This window comes from Chiloscyllium plagiosum, chromosome 39 (assembly GCF_004010195.1).
Source record: "Chiloscyllium plagiosum isolate BGI_BamShark_2017 chromosome 39, ASM401019v2, whole genome shotgun sequence".
Classification (NCBI taxonomy): Eukaryota; Metazoa; Chordata; class Chondrichthyes; order Orectolobiformes; family Hemiscylliidae; genus Chiloscyllium; species Chiloscyllium plagiosum.
Genome location: NC_057748.1, coordinates 20,593,676 through 20,616,993, shown reverse-complemented (window position 1 = coordinate 20,616,993; position 23,318 = coordinate 20,593,676). Strand labels below are relative to the sequence as shown.

The following is a 23,318-nucleotide window of genomic DNA, read 5'->3' as shown; positions in this document are numbered from 1 at the left end:
AATTGTACCAGCCTCCTCCACTTCCTCTGGCAGTTCATTCCATACATGCATCACCCTCTGTGTAAAAAAAAAAAAAAGTTGTCCCTTTGATCCCTTTTATATCTTTCTCCTCTCACCCTAAACCTATGCCCTCTAGTTCTGGCCTCCTGCACCCCAGGGAAAGGATCTTGTCTATTTATCCTATCCATGCCCTTCATGATTTTATAAATCTCTGTAAGGTCGTCCCTCAGCTCCAGGGAAACAGCCCCACCCTATTCAGCTTCTCACTATAGCTCAAATCCTCCAATCCTAGCAACATCCTTGTAAACCTTTTCTGAACCCTTTCAAGTTTGACAACATCCTTCTGATAAGAGGGAGACCAGAATTGCATTAGTCCAAAAGTGACCTAACCAATGTTCTGTTCAGCTGCAACATGACCTCCCAACTCATATACTCAATGCTCTAACCAATAAAACAAAGCATACCAAACACTGCCTTCACTATCCTATCTACCTGTGACTTACTTTCAAGGAACTATGAACCTGCACTCCAAGGTCTCTCTGCTCAGCAACACTCCCCAGGACCTTACCATTAAGTGTATAAGTCCTGCTCTGATTTGCTTTTCCAAAATGCAGCACCCCGCATTTATCGAAATTAAACTCCATCTGCTACTCTTCAGCCCATGCCCTATCTAATCAAGATCCCATTTTCACCGGAGGTAACCTTCTTTGCTGTCCACTACACCTCCAGTTTTGATGTTAACTGCAAACTTATCAAGTATACCTCCTGCATTCACATCCAAATTGTTTCTATTAATGACAAAAAGCTGTGGACCCAGCACCAATCCTGTGGCACTCCACTGGTCACAGACCTCCAGTCTGAAAAGCAACCCTCCATGACCACCCTCTGTGTTTTACCTTTGAGCCAATTCTGTGTCCAAGTGACTAACCTTGCTAATCAATTTCTCATGGGGAACCTTGTTGAACATCTTACTGAAGTCCATGTAGATTTAGGCAGTGCAGTGGCTCAATGGTTAGCATGGTGCCTCAGCATCAGGGATCCAGTTTCGATTCCAGTCTCTGACGACTGTCAGTATGGAGTTTGCACGTTCTCCCTGTGTTTGCATGGGTTTCCTCCGGGTGCTCCAGTTTCCTCCCACAGTCCAAAGATGTGCAGGTTAGGTGAATTGGCCATGCTAAATTGCCCATAGTGTTCAGGCATGTGTTAGTAGGATAGGGCAATGGCTTTGTGAGATACTCTTCAGATGGTCAGTGTGGACTAGTTGGGCTGAAGGGCCTGTTTTCACACTCTCTGGATTCTGTGATTCTAGATCACATCCACCACTTTGCCCTCATCAGTCCTCTTTGTTATTTCTTCAAAAAACTCAATCAAGTTTGCAAGACCTGATTTCCCATGCACAAAGCTGTGCTGACCATCCCTAATCAGTCCTTGCTTTTCCAAGTACATGTAAATCCTGTCCCTCGGGATTCCCTCGAACAACTTGCCCACTACTGACATCAGGTTCCCTGGCTTTTCCTTAACATTTTTTAAAATACTGGTACCATGTTAGCCAACTTTCAGTCTTCAGCACCTCACCTGTGACTATCGTGATACAAATATTTCAGCAAGGGGGTGCAGTAATCGCATTCCTAGTTTCTGACCGAGTTCTAGGCTACGCCTGATCAGGATTTATCCACTTTTATGCATTTCAAGACTACCTCTTTTGTAGTATGGACATTTTTCAAGATGTCACTATCTATTTCCCCACATTCTATATCTTCCATGTCCTCCTCAGTAAACACTGATGCAAAATACTTGTTTAGAGTTTCCCCTATCTCTTGAGGCTCCACGCACAGGGTGCTTTGCTGATGTTTCAGGGGCCCTATTCTGTCCCTAGTTACCCTTTTGTCCTTAATGTACTGGAAAAAACCCTTTGGATTCTCCTTAGTCCTATTTGCCAAAGCTATCTCATGTCCCCTTTTTGCCCTCCTGATTTCTCTCTCAAGTGTACTCCCTCTGCCATTATTCTCTTCTAAGGATTCATTCGATCTCTCCTGTATATACCTGACAATGCTTCCTCCTTTTTCTTAACCAAAACCTCAATTTCTCCAGCATTCCCTACACCTTTCAGCTTTTCTTTTCACCCTAACGGGAATATACTGTCTCATTATCTCATTTCTGAAGGCTTACCATTTTCCAGTTGACTTTTACCTGTGAACATCAGCTTTTGAAAGTTCTTGTCTAATATTGCAAAGATTAGCCGCCTTCCAGTTTAGAATTTCAACCTTTAGATCTGGTCTATCCTTTTCCATGACTATTTTAAAACTAATAGAATTATGTTTGCTGGCCCCAAAGTGCTCCCCTACTGACACCTCAGTCACCTGCCCTGCCTTATTTCCCAAGAGTTGGTCAGGTTTTGCACCTTCTCTAGTAGGTACATCTATATACCGAATCAGAAAATTTTCTTGTACACACTTAATAAATTCCTTTCAGTTCTAAACCTTTAACACTATGGCAGTCCCAGTCTATGTTTGGAAAGTTAAAGTCTCCTACCATAACCATCCTATTATTCTTACAGATAACTGAAATCTTACAAATTTGTTTCTCAATTTCCTGCTGACTATTAGGAGGTCAATAATACAATTCCCTTAGTTCTCAGTTCCACCCAAATATCTTCCCTTTATTTATTCCCAGGAATATCGTCCCTAAGTACAGCAGTAATGCTATTCCTTATCAAAAATGCCAACCCCCTGTTTTCTTGCCCTCCTTTCTATCCTTCCTGTAGCATTTATATCCGGGAACATTAAGCTGTCAGTCCTGTCATTGTTGTTAAGTCTTCCATCTTTTAGAATGGGTTGTAGGTTTTGATTCATTAATATGTAAATCCTGGAACTGCTTTTAAGTCACATTCTCGAGATAAATAAAACCTTGAGTTTAAAAAAAGTAACATCTCATCTCAGACAATGCATTAAAAGTGTAAGGTTACAGTCTGTCTGGATCTTAATTTTGGGTCAGACTAGTTTTATTTCCAAAGTGGAATGTACAAAATATTACATGCATTGACTGCCTGCGTTAACCGCCTGCAGGTTGTGCACCTTTTGAGCAAAATGGAATGAATCTGCAAATGCAAATTCACCCTCATAGACTTGTGTGTGTGCATGCATGGTACATGAGAGGGGGTCTGCGTGAGGGTAATTGCACATGGAGGAGAAAGTGAGGTCTGCAGATGCTGGAGATCAGAGCTGAAAATGTGTTGCTGGAAAAGCGCAGGTCAGGCAGCATCCAGGGAACAGGAGAATCGACGTTTCGGGCAGAAGCCCTTCTTCAGGAATGAAGAAGGGCTTATGCTTGGAACGTCGATTCTCCTGTTCCCTGGATGCTGCCTGACCTGCGCTTTTCCAGCAACACATTTTCAGCTAATTGCACATGGAATTGTGCTTGCGTGTGTGAGAGAACGTGTACAGTGTTGTGGGTCATCTGCAGTCTGACATGAACCCAAGAGCCCGGTTGAGGCAATCCTTGTGGGCACCGAACTTGGCTATTAGCCTCTGCCTGACCAGTTTGCGTTGTTCCCTGTCCCAAAGTCCGCCTTGCTGGATGGTCACCCGAAGATCCAAGGCCGAATGTCTCTGACCACTGAAGTGTTCTCTTCTAGTCAGGGAACACTTCAGCGATCAGGGACATTCGGGTGATCATCCTCCAAGACAGTTTTCTGGACAGGCAACAATGCTAAGTGGTTGGGCAGAGGCTGATAGCCAAGTTTGGTGCCCACGAGGATGGCCTCAATCAGGATCTTGAATTCATGTCCCATTACAAGTGACCCCACTACATTATACACTATGCAGACACGCACTTATAACCCATCATACAGCCCATTAAACAACATCACACTGACATATGCAGTTTAGCAAGCTTGCACGCACACAAACTCTTTTTTTAAAAAATATACGACCTTAAGTTATCTTGAGAATGTGACTTAAAAGAAGTTCTAGGATTTACATATTCAACAGAAACCTGCAACCCATTCCAAAAGATGAAAGACTTAATAACAATTGGTTTGTTTAATATATCATCTCAGTTGCAAGACATTAATCTTTTGCTATAAATTCTGTGTTATGGTCCTGCTTCGCAACTACCTGATGAAGGAGCAGCACTCTGAAAGCTAGTGCTTCCAAATAAACCTGTTGCACTATAACCTGGTGGTGTGATTTTTTTTTAAAACTTTGCCACCCCAGTCCAACACCTTCTCCTCCACATGATCAGATGGTGTTCAACCAGGTTGGATTTATGCTGCTTTTGTAGCTGTCTGGAGCAGTTTGTCTAGGATTGTGTCTAGTGCTGGAGAACAGATTTTCAGAGCTTTGTTAGCATATTGTAAAGGCCTTTGCACTATGCAGTACCTTCAGTTGCTGCTTTATCAGTGATATTTCTGAAAGTGTTCCCACTGCTATAGTTGAACTGACTGCAGTTGCTGAGTTTATCCTTTAATTTTTTTTTTGAATGAGTTTAACATCTGCGATTCTCAAGTCCTTGATACTACCACTGTATTTGAGGAGTGTTGGAAGATTTTTGACAATGCCTCTGCAATCTCCAACCATATTTCCCATGGTATCTTAGGTTGCAACTGATCCAGTCTTGGTGACTTATCACCTTTTTAAGTACCGCAGCCTTTTTAATCCATCTTTATAACATGATTAGTATCTCAGAAATCTTTCCTCGAAAACGTTGACGGCAGCACCACCTCATTGATAATGACTGGTGCAAACTCCTAACACTTTTGTTATATTCTTTCCCCCTCCATTTTTTGCTTCCTAATCAACCTCATTCCTTGTGGTCTGAGCATATAAATGAAGCTTTGGATTCCTTTTTACATTGACTCCCAGTCTCTCCTTGTGACTACTTTTCTTTTCCCACTTGCACTCAATTTTCTGTAGCTTTGTTTGCATTTGTATTAACCTGATATCTGATACATGCACCCTTTTCTCCTTTGTCGTATCCTTTTCTCCTTTGTCTGGCTTCTAATCTTTCTTTTGACGTGTGTGCTTCTGTTTTAGTTTAGCAGTTCATTTGCTTTATTAGTTGCTCTTGTGAGTGGATGTCTTGACAAAGAAATGTGTGTAGTCAGTTTTCAAGCAAATGAGCATAAGGAACTATTTCTACATCCAATAATGACTACCATGATTGGTCCTCCGATCCAAACAACCAAGCACACAACTGCCTTATCTGAAGTCAATGGCCCTTGGGTACATCTGGATAGCCATATAGTACTGCTTGCTTCATGTCTGTTTAAAAGAATCCTACCTGCAATAAACTTACTTCATCGTCTTACATAATTTGTTTTTAACTCCACTTTCTTAAATTTATTATATTTGGAGAATTGTGTTTGCAAAATTGACTAAAGGTTTTAGCCCCCACAAGGATGATTTTACTATATTAGAACACTGACTGCACCTCAGTACTTATTAAATGTAAAACATTATTGGATGTCCTGAACTCGTTTGTATATGTTTGCAAGTTTCTCTATTCCTTCCAATGCTAATATATGAAATCTCCTGATTTGCAGCTGATCTATTATTAGAGGGTTACAATAACTACAGATTTCTCTCTAATGGCCACATCACCATTCCTGGACAGCAAGACAAGGATTTGTTTCAGGAAACGATGGAGGCGTTCCGAATCATGGGAATTCCTGATGATGAACTAATTGGTATGGCTTACTGTATAGTAACAAATGGTGGAGTGACGCATATGTATGTTGTACTTGACACTCATACTGAATTGGAGGGTCCTTGTAAACCATTTAAAGAATAGGTGTATCCTTCTTCCCAGTTCCTTTAATTTACTAGTTTTTAAGCTAAGTTCTGAATGAATGTAATTCATTTCACATCAGAAGAGTTAGTTGACCTATTGTTTGTATCTCTTTCACAGTGGTTTGTGATAAATAATTTATAAATCTAGTTTAATGATTTTGCTTTGAAATAAATGGTTCCAGTTATAGCTATTAAGCCAGTAATAGCTATTAAGAATGTTGAAGCAAAATTAATTTTCTGTCAGAAAGCATTTCAATCATTACCACTGGGTATATTTTGAATTTAAATATTACTTATTACCAATGTTAGCATAGATTATTTACACTGCTTCAGACTTTTAATTTTTACTTTCCTATACCTTCGAAGGCACCCTCTATAGAAAGAAACCTTGAAGATAGATAGGGGAGGGGCAGAGAGACAAACAAAACTGAGCAATCGTGTTTACAAAGCAAAGAAATCTGTTACTTTGAAATTATTATACCTACAGATCTATACATTAAGGTTATAAACATTTGTATGGCTGTGGTTTTAGAATTATTTCATAGCTGTACAGAAGTACAGTTGTTTCTAAAACAGATTTTCAGGAAGTGGTCAGCAAAGCAAGGCCGATACATACTATCTGTCTCTAGATGCTGTATCTGAGAGGTATAATGCCCTTCAGAGAGTGAATGGGAGTTTATTTTTATGTGTAAGTATTCTTTGTCAATTAATAAATCTTGGTTATTTTGTCATAGTGCTGTATTTTTGCCAAGGAAAACATTGGACCATATAGTCACCTCTCCAAACTTTGTTAGTTCCTCAATTAAAAACTGGAAGAACTGCGGATGCTGAAAATAGGAAACAAAAGTAGAAATTGCTGGAAAAGCTGAGGTCTGGCAGCATCTGTGAAGAGAAATCAGTTAATATTTCAGGTCTAGTAACCCTTCAGAATTGGTGGTAGCTAGGAAAAAGCTGTTTTTTATGCAGAAGAGGGAGAGAGTAAAGACTAAGCAATAGATATAGATAGAGGTCAAAGAGAGAAGAACAGTTGGACAGGCAAAGAAGTGGATAATGATCAGCCCAGGAGTGAATAGTTTCTAATGGGGACAATTAGTGGTCAACAGTGGGTTGTATGTAATAGCAACCCATGTGATAACAAGGCTTGGCTGGGTGTGTGGGGCTTGGGGTAAGGATGTGGGCAAATGTGCCTCAAGCCCTAAAATTGTTGATTCAATATTGAGACCAGAAGGCTGTAGAGAGAAGTGTCAGCTTCTTTTGTTATGATTCTGGAACTAAAGGCCAAGAATTCCTTTTCTAAATATGTAATGCAGTCATTTTTTAAATTCTAGGAAGAGCACCCCTTCTTTCGGAACTTGTTCCTCAATTTTATCACTTTTTTTTGAAACTTTACTAAACTTCAAACTTTGTCCCCAAAATCCTGAGTCCCATATCTGACCGACTTTACTGGATACAAAATCCTCATGCCTGTGAAAGATTAAATACTTAGTTTTCCTACTTGCATCTCCCACTTTAGAAGGTAAAATCCCAAGATGAATGATCTTTTCTCATTATTCAGTTCTAAGTTCAATAATTTGAGCTTTTGGATCCCACAAACTATTTAAATTTCTCCTGCAATAAGGGGTCCAAAAGAGAGCATTCTACCCTTTACGTTCAACTTCAGTATTACCACCTTCACCACACATACTGTGTCTCTGATTATAGACCCCAGCATTTTTATTTAATTTTCTCATTCTCGGTTATTGAAAGTTCAGCCAGGTCAGTTGACTCGTGACAATGTAATGCACAGATCCACGTTCCACTTAATTTTAGTCTTATCTGTTGTGCTTCATCTATGGCCTTGCACCTGTTCCAATAAATAATTGCACATTGGTTATCATTTGGTGACTGCATCCATTTAAAAAAGAAAAATAAATTATGTTTGTTGCATCTTTTTTGTCATTGAGTCTCTTTTGTGTATCTTCTCCTGACATTCCCAGACCGAGAACAGGTATGCAATCTGTTGAGTTTCTCCCAGTATTGCTGGTGAGCCAACATGAGGTGGAGACATCTAAGTTATTAGGTTACTCTATCTACCCTCCTGGTTTACACACTCTGCAAAGTTTTTATGTCAGTAAGGTGTTGATTTATTAACACGGTATATTGACACACTTTTCATTAGCACAAATGTTAAGTTATGCATGAATTTTTGGTTTTCTTTCCAGCCATGCTGAAGGTTGTTTCTGCAGTACTTCAATTTGGAAACATAGTTTTCAAGAAGGAACGCAACACCGACCAAGCCTCTATGCCTGATAATACAGGTAAGCCTAATTGTAACAAGAGAAACCTTTGGGAGAAACCTTTTACTTCTGTTTTTAACGCACTTAATTGGTTGAAGTGTTTTTCCTAAATTCATGTTGTGCCACCAATTAACATTCATGTTTTAAACAGGCAGTCATTGATGGCCAAAAAACAAAAAGTCATAAACTAGTCCCTTTGTAGCCTCCATGTATTCTCTTCACAACACTTTCCTCTCTCTATATGTGTTGTCAGAAAATTTAGCAAACCATACTTTACAATCCTTGTTCTAAGTATTGTTCCAACAGTTGAGGCCCCAGCATTGATTCCTGTGGCACAGCACTCATCAATCTTGCTCATCAGAAAAACACATTTATGCCATCTCATTTCCTGTTGGTTAGCCAGACTTTTATCCATACTGCTATGTTACTCTGACTAGCTACTTTTAGATTGTTTTTTTTTAGCATCTTAGAACTTTAGTCTGTAGCTCTAGCAATTAGTTTAGTACCATTTCCTGGTGTTTGTGATTTTCCTGAGTTCCTCGATTTCATTTCCTGATTTATATCTGGGGTGTTATTTGTATGCTGTATAGTGAAGGCTGATGTAAAATACCTGTTTGATTCACTTGTTAACACCTTTATTATCCAACAGCTAGTCACTAATTGACCACTCTAAAAAAGCTGCTCCTAAAATTTTGTCTTTTGAACTATTGACAGAATCCAGTCTACTTAGTCTGAAAGTCAGTGCATAAAACAAAGCTGATCTTTTTGTGCTGAACTTTGAAGCAAATGTATTCTTTCAAGTTTAGGACTGATTGACTTTCCTCTTATCCTATAGTTTTCTGTTTTAAAATATAATAATTAGACTCTGGTGTAATGTTGCTTGGTGAGTGTGAAAATTGTACAAGTTTTATAAACAGCGCTAGCAAATTTGAAAATAGGAAGTTTTGAAAGTGGCTTCTTCCCCACCCCCCCTAGGCTACCCTTCTAAGACAAACACCTTCTCAAAGTTATTTTAAGAAAATTGCTCATTTCCATTCTTCTTAAACTACATCTTATCCAAATCTCACTACACCAGGTTCCATTCACCCAACACCTCCGGTTGCTCATCAACATTGGCTTAGAGTACAACATGCTGCAAACTTCTAAAAGAACATAGCCATACAGCGTGGAAGCAGACTCTTCGGTCCATGCTAAATGTAGTCCCACCTGCCTGCTTCTGGTCCATATCTCTCCTATTTATGTACTAAGTGTCATAGAGATGTACAGCATGGAAACAGACCCTTCGGTCTAACTCGTCCATGCAACCAGGTATCCCAACCCAATCTAGTCCCACATGCCAGCACCCGGCCCATATCTCTCCAAACCCTTCCTATTCATGTACCCATCCAGATGTCTCTTAAATGTTGCAATTGTACTAGCCTCCTCCACCTCCCCTGGCAATTCATTCCATACACGTACTAGCCTCTTTGTGGAAAAGTTACATCTTAGATCTCTCTTTATGTCTCTCCTCTCTCACCCTAAATCTATGCCCTTTAGTTCTGGACTCCCCCACCCCATACCAGCAATGGATGCAGTAACTGCTGGGTTGCAGAGGAAATAGTGTTTCCTCCATTTTTGTTGGATGAAATGCAATCAGTCTGCCAATTCTTAGGAAGCAGACGATCTTGCTCTTGTTGGACAGCTATAAAAAATGTAGTGGAGTTTGCTGCCTTCTATATCCTCCTGTATTCTCTGACAGTCCCTTATGCTTTCTGCTACTCCACCAATCTTTGAGTCATCTGCAAACTTGCTGATCATACAAACCGTGCCCTCTTCTAGATCATTTATGTATATTACAAACAACAATGGCCCCAATATTGACCCCTGTGGAACACCACTGGTCACCTTTCTCCATTTTGAGAAACTCCCTTCAACTACTACTGTCTCCTGTTGCTCAACCAGTTCTTTATCCACCTAGCTAGAACACCATGCGACTTCTTTCTCCATTAGCCTACAATGGGGAACCTTATCAAACGCCTTACTAAAGTCCATGTATATGACATCAACAGCCTTCCTTCATCTAACAACTTGGTCACTTCCTTGAAGAATTGTTGGAAAGGCATGATCTCCCGCACACAAAACCATGTTGCCTATCACTGATAAGCTCATTCTTTTCTAAATATAAATAGATCCTATCACTTAGTACTCTCTCCAGCAACTTCCCAACCACTGACGTCAGGCTCACTGGTCTGTAGTTAACCGAAATATTCTTGTACAGGGGGACAACATAAGCTACCCTCCAGTCCTCCAGAACCTCACTTGTATTTAAGGATGCCACAAAGATATCTGTCAAGGCCCCAGCTATTTCCCTCTCTCTCCCATCAGCAACCTGGGGTAGATCCCATCCAGTCCTGGGGATTTGTCCACCATAATAACCTCTAGCATACCCAACACATCTTCCCTACTTATGCTAACGTGATCCAGACTAATCAAACTTCTATCTCTAATTTCAAGATTCATTATGTTCCTCTCCTCAGTGAACACTGCAAAGTAATCATTCAGAATCTCACCCATTCTCTCAGGTTCGGCACACAGCCTGCCTTCCTTTATCTTTTAGTGGACCAATCCTTTCTCTAGTTACCCGCTTCTTTTATAAGAATAAAATGCTTTGGGATTCTCCTTAATTCTGCTCACTAAAGCTATTTCATGACCCATTTTCGCCCGCTTGATTCCTTGTTTAAGATACGTGCAAGCTGCTCAAATTGTTCCTTGTTGGGAGATTACAGAAATTTAAAGCTGTTTACCATTGAAATCAGACAGAACACTGGCCCTAAACTCTGGAAATTCCTCCCTAAAATATCTCTACCCCTCTGCGTCTCTCTTTTCCTTTTTTGAGGTGCTTCTTAAAACCCATTTCTTTGGCTAGGCTCTTGTTCAACTGTCCTAGTAACTCCTTATATGGTTTATAAAGCAGTTTATCATTCTTCTGAAGAACCTTGAGATATAGTATGTTTATGATACTATATAAATGCACTTTGTTGGTAAACTGTTATGGTACAGCAGAGATTTTGATCCTGGACCAGAGTCCTCAATTTAAGGACCAGACCAGATTCCTCCTCAAAAGTATTAGAAGGAGATAGCCTAGACTCTAACTTTTTAACTTTTTAAAGGCAGGTGGTTTCAATGTGATTTGATTGGTCCACAACACATTTTAATCAAAACACACTTTATTCTTAAACAGTTAAAATACAAAAAAACATAATTAACTTTTTAAATTCAAAGTTTGTGAGAAGATTTATAGCTCGGGTGCTCGTTGTTGTGGTTCTGTTCCCCGAGCTGGGAATTTGTGTTGCAGATGTTTCGTCCCCTGTCGAGGTGGGAATTCCTAGAGGCGTGGCACTCATCCACAGATTCAATCAGTAAGCACATCGACCTGGACCCAATATGCCGACCACTGCAACAGACAGCTGGAACTGACAACCGGAAGCGGCAGATTCAAACCACTACAAATGCCGGAGGAAAGATCACAGAAGCGCTTCACAGGAGGCTCCCAAGCACTGAGGATGTCACCTAGACAGGGGACGAAACGTCTGCAACACAAATTCCCAGCTCGGCGAACAGAACTACAATAACTTTTTAAATTCTTAACAAGATCATGCATTATTTAACTACTAGTCATCAACTGTTCCAATGTAGGCAGCATCCCATAAGTACACCTTTAGCAAAATTGCAATTCAGCAAAACAGTTATTGTACTGATATGTTGTGTCTCTCCAGTCCAGAAGAAAGAACTTGCCCCTTGTGACTTTTTTGAAGAAGCTTCACTGTCTGAGACCTCACTTTAGCAGCCAGGAACTCTAGCTTTTAGCTCAGCATCCAGCAGAAAATCTCAACTAACTGAAAGCAAACCTAAGAATCTTCCTTTCTGTGAGCCTTGACCCCACCTAGTCATGATTCTTTTCGTTTAAAAAAGCACCTAGGACGAACTCCAATGTTGTTTGTCAATTGCTTGTCTGAAGCAGACATTTCAGCAGCACTGGCAACACCTCTCTGAAAGAGACAACTGCCGCATATACGTTAGATTTTCGAGAACTTGAGAGAAGACCTGTTAGCAGCAGATCTAAATTGCATTTAATGTCAGGATTGTGCTTGTGGTCTTTACACTCACTCAAATGATTTAGATTTCAGAATCAAAAGTACACTATTACAAATAAATTTGACCAAAACAGGGGAGACACATAATATGGAGAAATACTGTGACAAAATAAGATGTTAATAAAATTGCAAAATAGGTGTGTAAATAGCAAATTTATTGCAATATCAATATGTGACATGGGTGTATTTTTTTGGAGGGAGGCAATATGAATCTAAAGTTGCAAAGGACTTGTTGGTTAGTTACAGATATCATGCAATACAGTTTAAGACCAAAAAAAGTAAACAAAGCACAGATTATTTTGTAGATGAATAGTATTGTAAACTAGGGGAGTTGTGTTCACTTATAATGTTGGCTTAACGTCGTGCTTTCGTCATTTCTGATATCTCTTGCATTATAAAATAAGTTGATATTACAAAGATTTATCAGCATCGTGGCTGAACTAAATTTTAAACAGCTCTGTGCTCTCAAAGATGTTTTGAGAGGTGACTTAATAGGTTGGTCGGATAAACATAGGATATGTCAATAATTAGTCATAAATATGATAACATGAAGGGGAGCAAGGGTGAATAAAATAAAACTTGTGGTTAAAAAGTAGAATCTGCAACACTGAAGTAGTTGATACAGGTAAGTTAGATGCAATAAACAAAGTAGGTTACATGGGTGAAAGATATAGAAGAATAAGCTGATTGTGTAAACTAAAGGTGGGAAAAGACTTGGAACACCATCACTGACACAACATTTTGAACCGAATTGCCATTTTCAATGCTGTTAACTCTGTCTCTAATGAATAAGAACTTATTGAAGGTGAACCTGATATTTTGTTGACAACAAAATATTAGATTCTCATTGAGATAAAATTAACAAGGCTGTTCAATCTTCAAGACTTGTCTTTACTCTACAGCTGCCCAGAAAGTCTGCCATCTGCTGGGAATCAATGTTATGGACTTCAGCAGGGCAATTCTCACTCCCCGCATTAAAGTTGGGAGGGATTATGTTCAGAAAGCTCAAACCAAAGAACAAGTGAGTATTGGCTTAGTTTCTGTGGAAACATTTTAAAAGCTAACACATTAACAACTGAAACAATTTAAAGGTTTGTTTCTTAATAACTTTGTCAACTTACAGATTTAAAGCAATTGGAGTAACAGCATTTAAAAGTCACTTGCATTTGTATACCCTTTATTGCAAGCAACTCCCATGCTCTCTGATCCAACCCTGACTTCATAACAAAGATGGTGCTGTTATTACCTGGCAGACTAAAAAAAATCCTAGAAAAAAGGAGTGGACTGTCCTTCTCCTCCTCCATCCTCCTCTTTCGTCCTCTACCTGGTTGAGCTTGTGCTCACTGAGCAGCCTCTCTCATTTAACTCCTATAATTTTCTTCAGGTTGAGGGGATGGCCATGGGTACCTGCATGGGGCCCAGTTATACCTGTCTCTTTTTGTGGGGTAAGTGTAACATTCCTTGTTCCAGTCCTGTTCCAGCCTTCAACCGCAACTCCTTCCCTGGTATATTGATATCATTGGTGCTGCTTCCCGCACTCCTGCAGAATTGGAAACGTTTATTGGTTTCTCTTCCAATTTCCAGCCTGCTCGCTACTTCACTTGGTTCATCTCTGACTCATCCATTCCCTCCTTTGATATCTTTGTTTCAATTTCTAGGGATGGGCTGGGTGCTGATATTCATTACAAACTAATTGACTCCTGCAGTTAGCTTGATTACACAACCATACACCCTGTTCCTCCATCCCTGTCACATATGTTCGGATGATGGCAACTTTAGTAAAGAGGCATTCTGAAATGTCCACTTTCTTTAAATGAGGATTTCCCAGTAGAGTAGTTGACAGGGCCATCAGCCAGGTCTTGCCCATCTCCCATGCTTCAGTCCTCATCCCTGTCTTCCCTCCCACAACAGTGATAGGGTCACCCTAGTCCTCACCGATCATCCCACCAGCACCAACATCCAAAGGATCATTAGCTACCATTTCCACCATCTCCAACAGGATGCCACTACCAAGTACATATTCACCTTCCCTCCCTTGTTAGCCTTTCACAGGGACTGTACCTTCTGGGACACACTGGTCCACTTCTTCACTTCCAACAGCCTCATGGCACCTTCCCCTGCAACCGCAGAAGGTGTAACACTTGCCCATTTTATTTGGTCCCTTCTCAGAATCTGAGGGCCCAAGCACACCTTCTATGTGAAGCAACGCATTTTGCAGTATTGTCTGCAAAAGAAAAGACCCTGAGCTTCCAGTTGCCTGCCACTTCAGCACCTTAATCCCTGGCCAACCTCTCTTTCAGGCTTGCTGCATGCTTCAGTGAAGCATAGCATAAGCTGGAAGAACACTTGGGAACTGTACAGACTTCTGGACTCAAACTCAAGTTCAACAATTTGAGGGCTTGAGGCACCTTCTCCTATGTCCTTACCCTAACCCCCACACACCCAGTCCTTCTTATCACATAGTCTGCTATTGCACACAACCCATTGTCAGCCAATAATAGTCTCCCTTAGCATCTATTCACTCCCAGGGTGACCAGGGTCCTGAAGAAGGGTTTCCCCTGAAATGTTGATTTCTTCACCACGTGATGCTACCTGGCTTGCTGTGTTCTTCCAGCCTCCTGCTGTCCATTATCCTGCCTGACCCTTACTCACACCTTTGTCCAACTGTTCTTCTCTCTCTTTGGTCTCTGTCTCCACCTACTGTTTACTCCTTACCCCTTGTCCCCACCCTATTTTTGCACAAAAACCAACCTTTTCTTAACTACCATCAGTTCTGAAGAAGTGACGCTAGACCTGAAATGTTAACTCTGATTTCTGTCCACAAATGTTGCCAGACCTGCTGAGTTTTTCCAGCAATTTTTTTTTTGTTTCTGATTTCCAGCATCCACAGTTCCTTTTTGTTTTGTTTTTTTTATTTAGTATATCTCTTGTCTGGGCTTTATATACTGAGCTCAACGAGTTACAATCAGGCATTTGGACATTTGAGAGAAAGGATAGTGTGTTGAACTCCCACATTTTACCAGTTTTGCAGCTTTTTAAATATTGTTAAAAGGAGATATTAAGTTGAAGCTTTTCATCTTGCATCTTCTAAGTTGCAAGAAACCAGACTTGGAAAAAGCGCACCAATCATCATTGGCATAGAGATAGTTGATAGATATGCTGCCATCATCCTTAGTTCTTGGTCCAGACAGAGAGGCTCCAATTGGTCTGCACGTTGCTTGGGCCGCAGCAAATTTTTGGCAAAGGAGTTAGAGAGACCGTCACTGATAAAAGTACCTTGATAAGTGTACTGCATTATATAGATTCGAGCACACGCAAATACATCAAACTGTGGGCCTGCCATTGTATTTCTGAACAGTCTGGTTTACTTAGTAAATCCTATCCAGTGACAGAATTGCATCTACTGTTGAATGTGGTTGTGAACATGGGCTGATTGAGCACTATTGGCATGTTGCCCACTGGTATCCTCGGTGATTCCTTTCTCTTGATCACTTGCAATCTCTATTCCAACAGCAACATGCTGATCAATCAGTCTACCTACATGGTTTGCGAATTAAGTTTGACATTTAACAGTTCCTGCTGCAATGTCATGCCAGCAATGGTCCAGTCAATCATCCTACCTTTCTTCCATAGTTTAAACTTCATGTTCCTTCTCTGGTTTCTTGCATTGCAGTCTTGATGAGTGCAAGATGAACAGCTTTGACTTTTGGCAGTGTTTAAATTCTGTACTACAAACAATAACAAACTGCAGGAGAACATATCTGTCTCAAGATAGTGGGAACTAGCTATTTTTCTACTGTTTCTCACATGGCTAATTTCTACGGTAAAACCTTTCATAATATATAGCAACACAGCATAGAAAATATAAGTAAGCCATTTGGTCCTTTTTTTTAAAGTGTTCAAGAATTCAATATGATAATGATTAATAATCCAACTCAATACCTTGTTCCCACTTTTCGCCCCATATCTTTTGATCAGATTAGCCCAAAGAATTGTATCTCTCACCTTTAAACATTCAATATTTTTGCCTCCCCTTTCTATGGCAGTGAATACCACAGGGTTGCTGATCTGGGTGAAGACATTTCATAAGCTTGTAAATTACAGAAGCAGAATTAGGCCATTTGACCCATCGAGTCTGTTTTGCCATTTGATCAAGGCTGATAAGCTCTTGGCGCCCCCCCCTTTTCCCCCCCCCCCCCAACCCCAAACCTTTTCCTGCCTTCTCCCTGTAACCCTTCAACCCTTACCAATGAAAAATCTGTCTAACTCCTTAAACTTATTTACTGCACTTTTGGGTAGTGAATTCCACCTTCTCATTTCTCCTCATCTCAGTCCAAAACGGCCTATCGCGTATCCTAAAACTGAGACTCTTGGGTCTGTATTTCCCATTATCAGGAATATCTTTTCCACATTTATCCTGTCCAGTCCTGTTTCTAAAAAAAACTTTATAGGTTTCTATACAATCATCCCTCATCTAAACTCCAGTGAGTGTAAACCTAATCAAGTTCCTCTTTTATCAATCCTGCTATCCCAGAAATCAATTACAGTTTCTGTTGGGAAACTAAAACAAAGTAATAAACTTTGCCTTCGAGGAAGAAATTAACTAGCTCCTTTTTGTTTTTGGCTTTTACTTGAGTGTGAGTAAAAACAAATATAAATTTAAAAATTGAGTTACAGGCAAATGATTCCTTAAATGAGAAAAGTGAATTTCACTAATGCAAAAAGGGGCCTTACAGGACCTCAAGAACCTACTTTGCTCCCTTCATCAATGTGCTATCTGTGTAATTGCAGAGTCTCTCAACATGGCCTTTAGTAAGCCAGAACGCTCAATTTCTCTCTCAAACTGCAACAGTTCAAGAACTCAGCTAAACAATACCGTCTCAAGTTTAAAGATGAACTCAGATTTCTCCAGTTTCCTCATTTCCCCTCCCCCCCACCTTGTCTCAGTCAATCCCTCGAACTCAGCACCGGCGCTTTTCCAGCAACACATTTTCAGCTCTGATCTCCAGCATCTGCAGTCCTCACTTTCTCAAGTTTAAAGATGGGCAATAAATGCTGGCCCAGCCAGCACTGCCTTATTCCATGAATTAATAAAAAATAAAATTGATTCTGCACTGATTGCAGCAACTGATTGAGGTTCCCAGATACAGTTATCACTAACAGGGCATCTATCAACAAATGGTCTCTCATTCAGGTTACATCAAACCAGATGAAATGTCTCTCCAGAGTTTATTTTCAAACAACCAGAAGACCCAGTCTTGTTTTGAGCACTTACTTTTATTACATGTCTGAGTTTTTAGCAGTGTTGCTCTTCACACAAGAACGTTTGTAATTCTGATTTTTTTAACCAGATGAAAAATGACCATATTCATAGAGAACCAGGCATGTTCTTAATTATACAAGAAGATTGATAATTGTGTTTTGCTTTAGTTACCTCCATTTACATGTGTACTGATCTTTCTGCCTCCAGTTCACCTCCCACTGCATTAATTCTGTTTGACCTTCTTGTTGGTTGGATTCCCTAAAGTATGGAAACAGGCCATTTGGCCCAACACGTCCACGCTGAACCTCCGAAGATTAACCCACTCAGATCCATTCTCCTACCCTCTCCTACCCCTGACTAATGCACCTAACACTATGGCAGTTTAGCATGGCCAGTTCACCTAACCTGCCCATCTTTGGACTGTGGGAAGAAACTGGAGCACTTAGAGGAAACCCATGCAAGACATGGGGAGAATGTCTGTGTGGAGTTTGCACAATCGCTCGAGGCGGGAATCGAACCCAGGTCCCAGATGCTGTGAGGCAGCAGTACTAACTACTGAGCCACCATGCAGGGGATGAATTGCCATTTTCTCAAAATATAAATATGTACATGTCAATATGACGTGGCAAACATATTGCTTATTTGCCATGTTACCTTGACATGAGAAAATGACAATTCATCGTTTTTTAATTGATGCTCTTAAAAAGCCCTTTACAAACATTCTTAAATACATTTTAAAGAAATGTTACATTTTTTTTCTGTACTGCATCTGGTTTAAATACCTGAGAGCTTCCTTAACTGAATATTTATTTTGCAGGCTCATTCTTAATATCTCCCATGGTCTATTGCCTGTCCTGTAATGCCTGTAAAGTAATACTGATAGAAATCTGCCCCTAGGGTTCTGTTCCTGTTCAGAATGGATAGAGGAAAAGATCCCCTCTTTCTTTCTTTCTTTCTTTCTCCCTGCTGCATAGTCGCCACAGTAGCCCGGCAATTGCCGAATACAGTGCTACCTATGTTTTCTTGTAATCAGAACTACTTATATTCTCTTGTAATCATTTTGTGGCCAGTAAATCTGCTTCACAGCACTTTGAGAATATCCATATAATATAACGTGAGTAGTTGATTAAAAACACAATTGCTGAATTCACTGAAATTCTCTGCTGGTCTACATACATCCAGCATAGTCAATATTATGAAATACTTCTGGTAATGGCCATTATTGTAAGCAAGTTCCCTGTGGCATATTCTCAGTGAATTTGTCAGGACTGAGAAATGTGAAATAAGTATAAAATGTAGGAGCAGATATTGTCCATTCAGCCCACTAATTAAAATAAGATCGTGGCTGATCTGACCTCTGTCACTCCATTTTCTTGGCTTTATCTCTGACCCTTGATTTCTTTACTGGTTAAAAGTCTGTCTGTTGCAGCCTTGAATATACTTAACAACCCAGCCTCATTAGATCTGTGCAGTAAAGAGTTCCACTATCCTCAGAGAAGAAATTCCCTCACCTGTCATAAGTTTACAACTTTTTCTAAGATTATGCCCTCTAGTCCCAGTCTATCCTAGTCAGAGTGTCATGGTTATACAGCAAAGAAACAGGCCCTTCAGTCCAACTCATAGTCGCTGACCAGACATACCAGTCTGATCTAATCCCATTTGCCAGCGTTTGGCCTCTACCCCTTTAAATGCTTCCTATTCATATACTCATCCAGACTACTTTTTAAATATTGTAATTATACCAGACGACTCCATTTCCTCTGGCAACTCGTTCCATAGATGCACTATCCTCTCTTTAGTTCCTTTTTTTTAAAGTATTTCCCTTCTCCCCTAAACCGATGCCTTCTAGTTTTGAACTCCCCCACCCAAGGAAGGAGGAGTGTGGCTGTTCTACCCAATTAAGTCCCCTCAGGTTCTTATATTTTAATAAGGTCATCTCTCATTTTTCTAATCTCAATCCTTGCAGGTTCAATCTACTCAACCTCTCCTCGTTAGACAGTCCCACCATACCCAGTATCTTAAGTTACCCAGTAACTTTCTCTGGACTGCCTCTAATGCCAGTATATCTTTCCTTTAGGTAATGGCCCTAAACTGTTAGCAATATTCCAGCTGTGGTCTGACTAATGCCTTTTTTTAAAAAAAGTAAAATCTCCTATTTTTATGTTCCATTCCCTTTGAACAAAGGCTTACATCCCATTTGCCTTTCTTGTTAACCAATGATTGCCAATTTTGTGATTTATGATCATGGACTCTCAAATCCTTTTATTCCATAGCTTTCTACAGTTTTTCTGCATTTAAATAATAATCACACTTTTTTTCCTATCAAAGTCCATAACCTGTCATTTTTCCACATTGATTTCCATCTGCTAAACTTTTGCCCACTCACTTAACTTGTCTATTCTTATCACTTGTCTTCCCACCTATTTTGTCATCCACAAACCTGGCTATAGTGCATTCACTTTCCTCATCCAAGTTATTAATGTATGTTGTAAGTAATTTTGTAATATGTAACTGTGCATTGAGATAAGTATAACAAGGAAGAAGAATCTGGCTGAAGTTGGCAGACTAACATAGATCCATATAGACCCGCATTAATAACTTGTTGAACCTTGTGCTGTTGGCATATTTGTAATGCTTTTGATAGATACTGCAAACCAAATAATTTCACAATGCATCCTATTTTAAAAGACACAGTTGCACATTTCATACTCTGCCTTATGTTTAATTTTTTCAAAGCTACTCTTGCATGTATTATTCAGTTTTGATAATCAATAATTATTTGACCTTTTCACTTTTTTGTCTTAAATAGCTTACCTGAATTTTGTTTTACATTTTAGGCTGACTTTGCTGTTGAGGCTTTGGCCAAAGCCACTTACGAGCGCCTCTTCCGTTGGCTGGTTATGCGCATCAACAAAGCTTTGGATAGGACCAAGAGACAGGGTGCTTCCTTTGTGGGCATTCTGGATATTGCTGGCTTTGAGATTTTTGAGGTATCTTGGAATTAATTGGGTTGTTTGGTTGGAGGTATTTCAAAGTTGAGGGTAATTTGCTGATCTGACAACCAAGAACAGAAAGACCCTTTGTGGCTGTACGAGGGCAGTATTTCAGGGCTATTTATAATAGTTTATAACCTGCAACTGAGTGAAAGCCAATTTCCCTTCTGTTTAAATTATGGGCCTCCTCCTCGGAAGCAAACCCAAACAAGCAGACACAACACAACCAAAAACTGTAGCCACATTGCCTTAAATCAAAGACATATCAGAAATAACTTCCAGACTACTCTGACCCCTTGGTATCATGGTAGCCCACAAACCTACCTATACATTTCAACAGCGACTAATAAACTTAAAGGGTCCTTTAGATATTAACAGCAAAACTAATGTCGTTTACAAGAACTGTAAGAAACAATACATTGGAAACTTGCCATCACGATACACTAACACCAACTAGCCACCAAAAGACATGACCCACTATCACTAGTTTCCATACGTACAGATAAAGAAAATCAACAAACACATCCTAGGACAGGTGAAACAAAGACAAACACGAGAATTCTTTTGAGGCATGGCATTCTAACCAGAATTCCAACAGTAAACACAAGATCTAAACCAATCTCCCTCCCTTGAAAAAAAGGAGCTGCAAATGACATGATCCACCTTAAGAAACCAAGACCTGTAAATGGAGAGGCGGGACATACCACCAGCACTTCACCGAAGACACTAACTGATGTTACCTAGTATGGTGACGAAACATTTGAAAACAAGCCTCATCTTGGTGAACTACCTACATACTTGTCATCAACCTGAACTGCAAATCTTCTCAAAAATCGCTATGGTCCTTGTATCTGTTATTTTATGCCAGTTTTTTTTTACCTCTGGAGAGGATGACTTTTGGAGCAAATATTGAGTGTATTTCAAAGACTTGACATTAAGCTGATAAATATCCAGACTTTGATTGTAGACTTTCATTTTTGAACGAACTTGAATATTGAATTGAAACGTTTCAATTTAAAGGTATTAAATAAACATCTACGTACTGTTGTTGATGAGCAATACTTATGTATAATAGGAAAGCGTGTATAGAAATAGGTTGGGGGGGTCTAGAACTGGAGGGCAGATGTTTAGGTTGAGAAGGTGAAGATTTAAAAGGGACCTAAGGAGCAACTTTTTTCTGAGGGTGGTGTGTGTTAGGAATGAGCTACCAGACGAACTGGTAGAGGCTGGTAAAATTACAACATTTAAAAGACTTATCTGGATGAGTATATGAATAGGAAGGGTTTAGAGGGATATGGGCCAAGTGCTGGCATGTGTGACAAGGTTAATTTAGGATAATTTATTCAGTGTGGATGAGTTGGACTGATGAGTTTGTTTTCATGCTGGACATCTCTGTGACTCTCTGTAAAGGCGTGATGCAGTCTTAAAGTGTGTAATCTCTAAGGTTGTAATGTCAACATTGTCTGACAAACTAATGATGAGATCCTACAAGAACAAAACAAGGCAGGAACTTTGCAGATCTTGACTAAGAAAGAGGTGCTTTGCAGTAAAACCGACAAATTGTTATGTGGTACTATCTAATTCTTACTCCCTTCCCAGTAACTTTATTTTCTGTGCTTTTACAGCTAAACTCCTTTGAACAGTTGTGCATTAACTACACAAATGAAAAACTGCAACAGCTCTTTAATCACACGATGTTTATTCTGGAGCAAGAAGAATATCAGCGAGAAGGAATTGAATGGAATTTTATTGATTTTGGTCTTGACTTGCAACCTTGCATTGACTTAATTGAAAAATCTGTAAGTCTTTGTTCCCTTAATGCTTTTAGTTAATTTGCTTCCCAGAAGAATATTGGGGCTAACTTGTTTCTCAAAAATATTTTTCAGGCTAGCCCTCCTGGTATTCTGGCTCTGCTTGATGAAGAGTGCTGGTTCCCCAAAGCCACTGACAAGACATTTGTTGAGAAAGTGATGCAGGAGCAGGGAACCCATCCTAAGTTCCAGAAACCTAAGCAGCTAAAAGACAAAGCTGACTTCTGCATTATTCATTATGCTGGCAAGGTAAGTTGATTCAAAACTTGATGGGCTGTCATTTATGTGGTTTATCTAAAAGAATTATTAGGAGTGCATAAGGTGGTCCAGTCATTTTAATTGCCATTTTGTTGAACTGTTTTAGTCTCTTTACCTTAGCATGTGCTATCTACACAGAACATAGCAAAATCTATATGCTCCAAATTTCATAATCGGAATCCAACCAACCATATAATGATATTTGATTCACTGTGTAGAGATTATTGGGTAATACCTCTCTTTAATGCAGGTGGACTACAAAGCAAATGAATGGCTGATGAAAAATATGGACCCACTGAATGATAACATTGCCACCTTACTGCATCAATCTTCTGATAAGTTTATAGCTGATCTCTGGAGGGATGGTAGGTGAAAATAAATAACCTGGGTTGTCTCTATACTTTTATTCTCAGGTTTATGTTGCTTTGGATTTCAGATTTTTTTAAATGCAGAGCATGGTCTGTTGCATGTTTCCCTGAATCTAGAAAGCAACACATTTTAGTATTGGTGAATTTTAATTTGGTATTCCAGTCACTTGTCAAACTGAATTTTGAAAGTCTTCACAATGTGTACCTAATTATAACATTGGGATTGCAAGGGTCCAGCACAGACATACCCATTGTATGGAACTGAGCCTTAATTTAGTTCATGTAATGGAAATGTGCTAGCTGTTGGTTGCCTTTCTGTCTTGCAGATAGGACAGTCAAATCTTGGCTTCGGATGAGTTTTAGTTGCTTAGAAAATTGGTTAGGTAAACTAATTTAAATTTCTTCTTCTAAGCAATGATTAGTAAAT

The 23,318-nt window shown here is 39.7% G+C and overlaps 1 protein-coding gene across 2 annotated transcripts in view; it reads left to right on the top strand.

The window, feature by feature from the left end:
* The window catches only part of LOC122542322 (myosin-9-like), a 166,044-nt gene that overhangs the window by 79,110 nt on the left and 63,616 nt on the right, over positions 1-23,318 (top strand). For both annotated transcript variants that reach the window (XM_043679971.1, XM_043679970.1), the window contains 7 exons: positions 5,543-5,686; positions 7,991-8,086; positions 13,101-13,219; positions 20,299-20,451; positions 22,080-22,253; positions 22,341-22,514; positions 22,774-22,888. In XM_043679971.1, the coding sequence (XP_043535906.1) occupies positions 5,543-5,686; positions 7,991-8,086; positions 13,101-13,219; positions 20,299-20,451; positions 22,080-22,253; positions 22,341-22,514; positions 22,774-22,888 (975 nt within the window). The remainder of the gene's footprint in view (positions 1-5,542; positions 5,687-7,990; positions 8,087-13,100; positions 13,220-20,298; positions 20,452-22,079; positions 22,254-22,340; positions 22,515-22,773; positions 22,889-23,318) is intronic.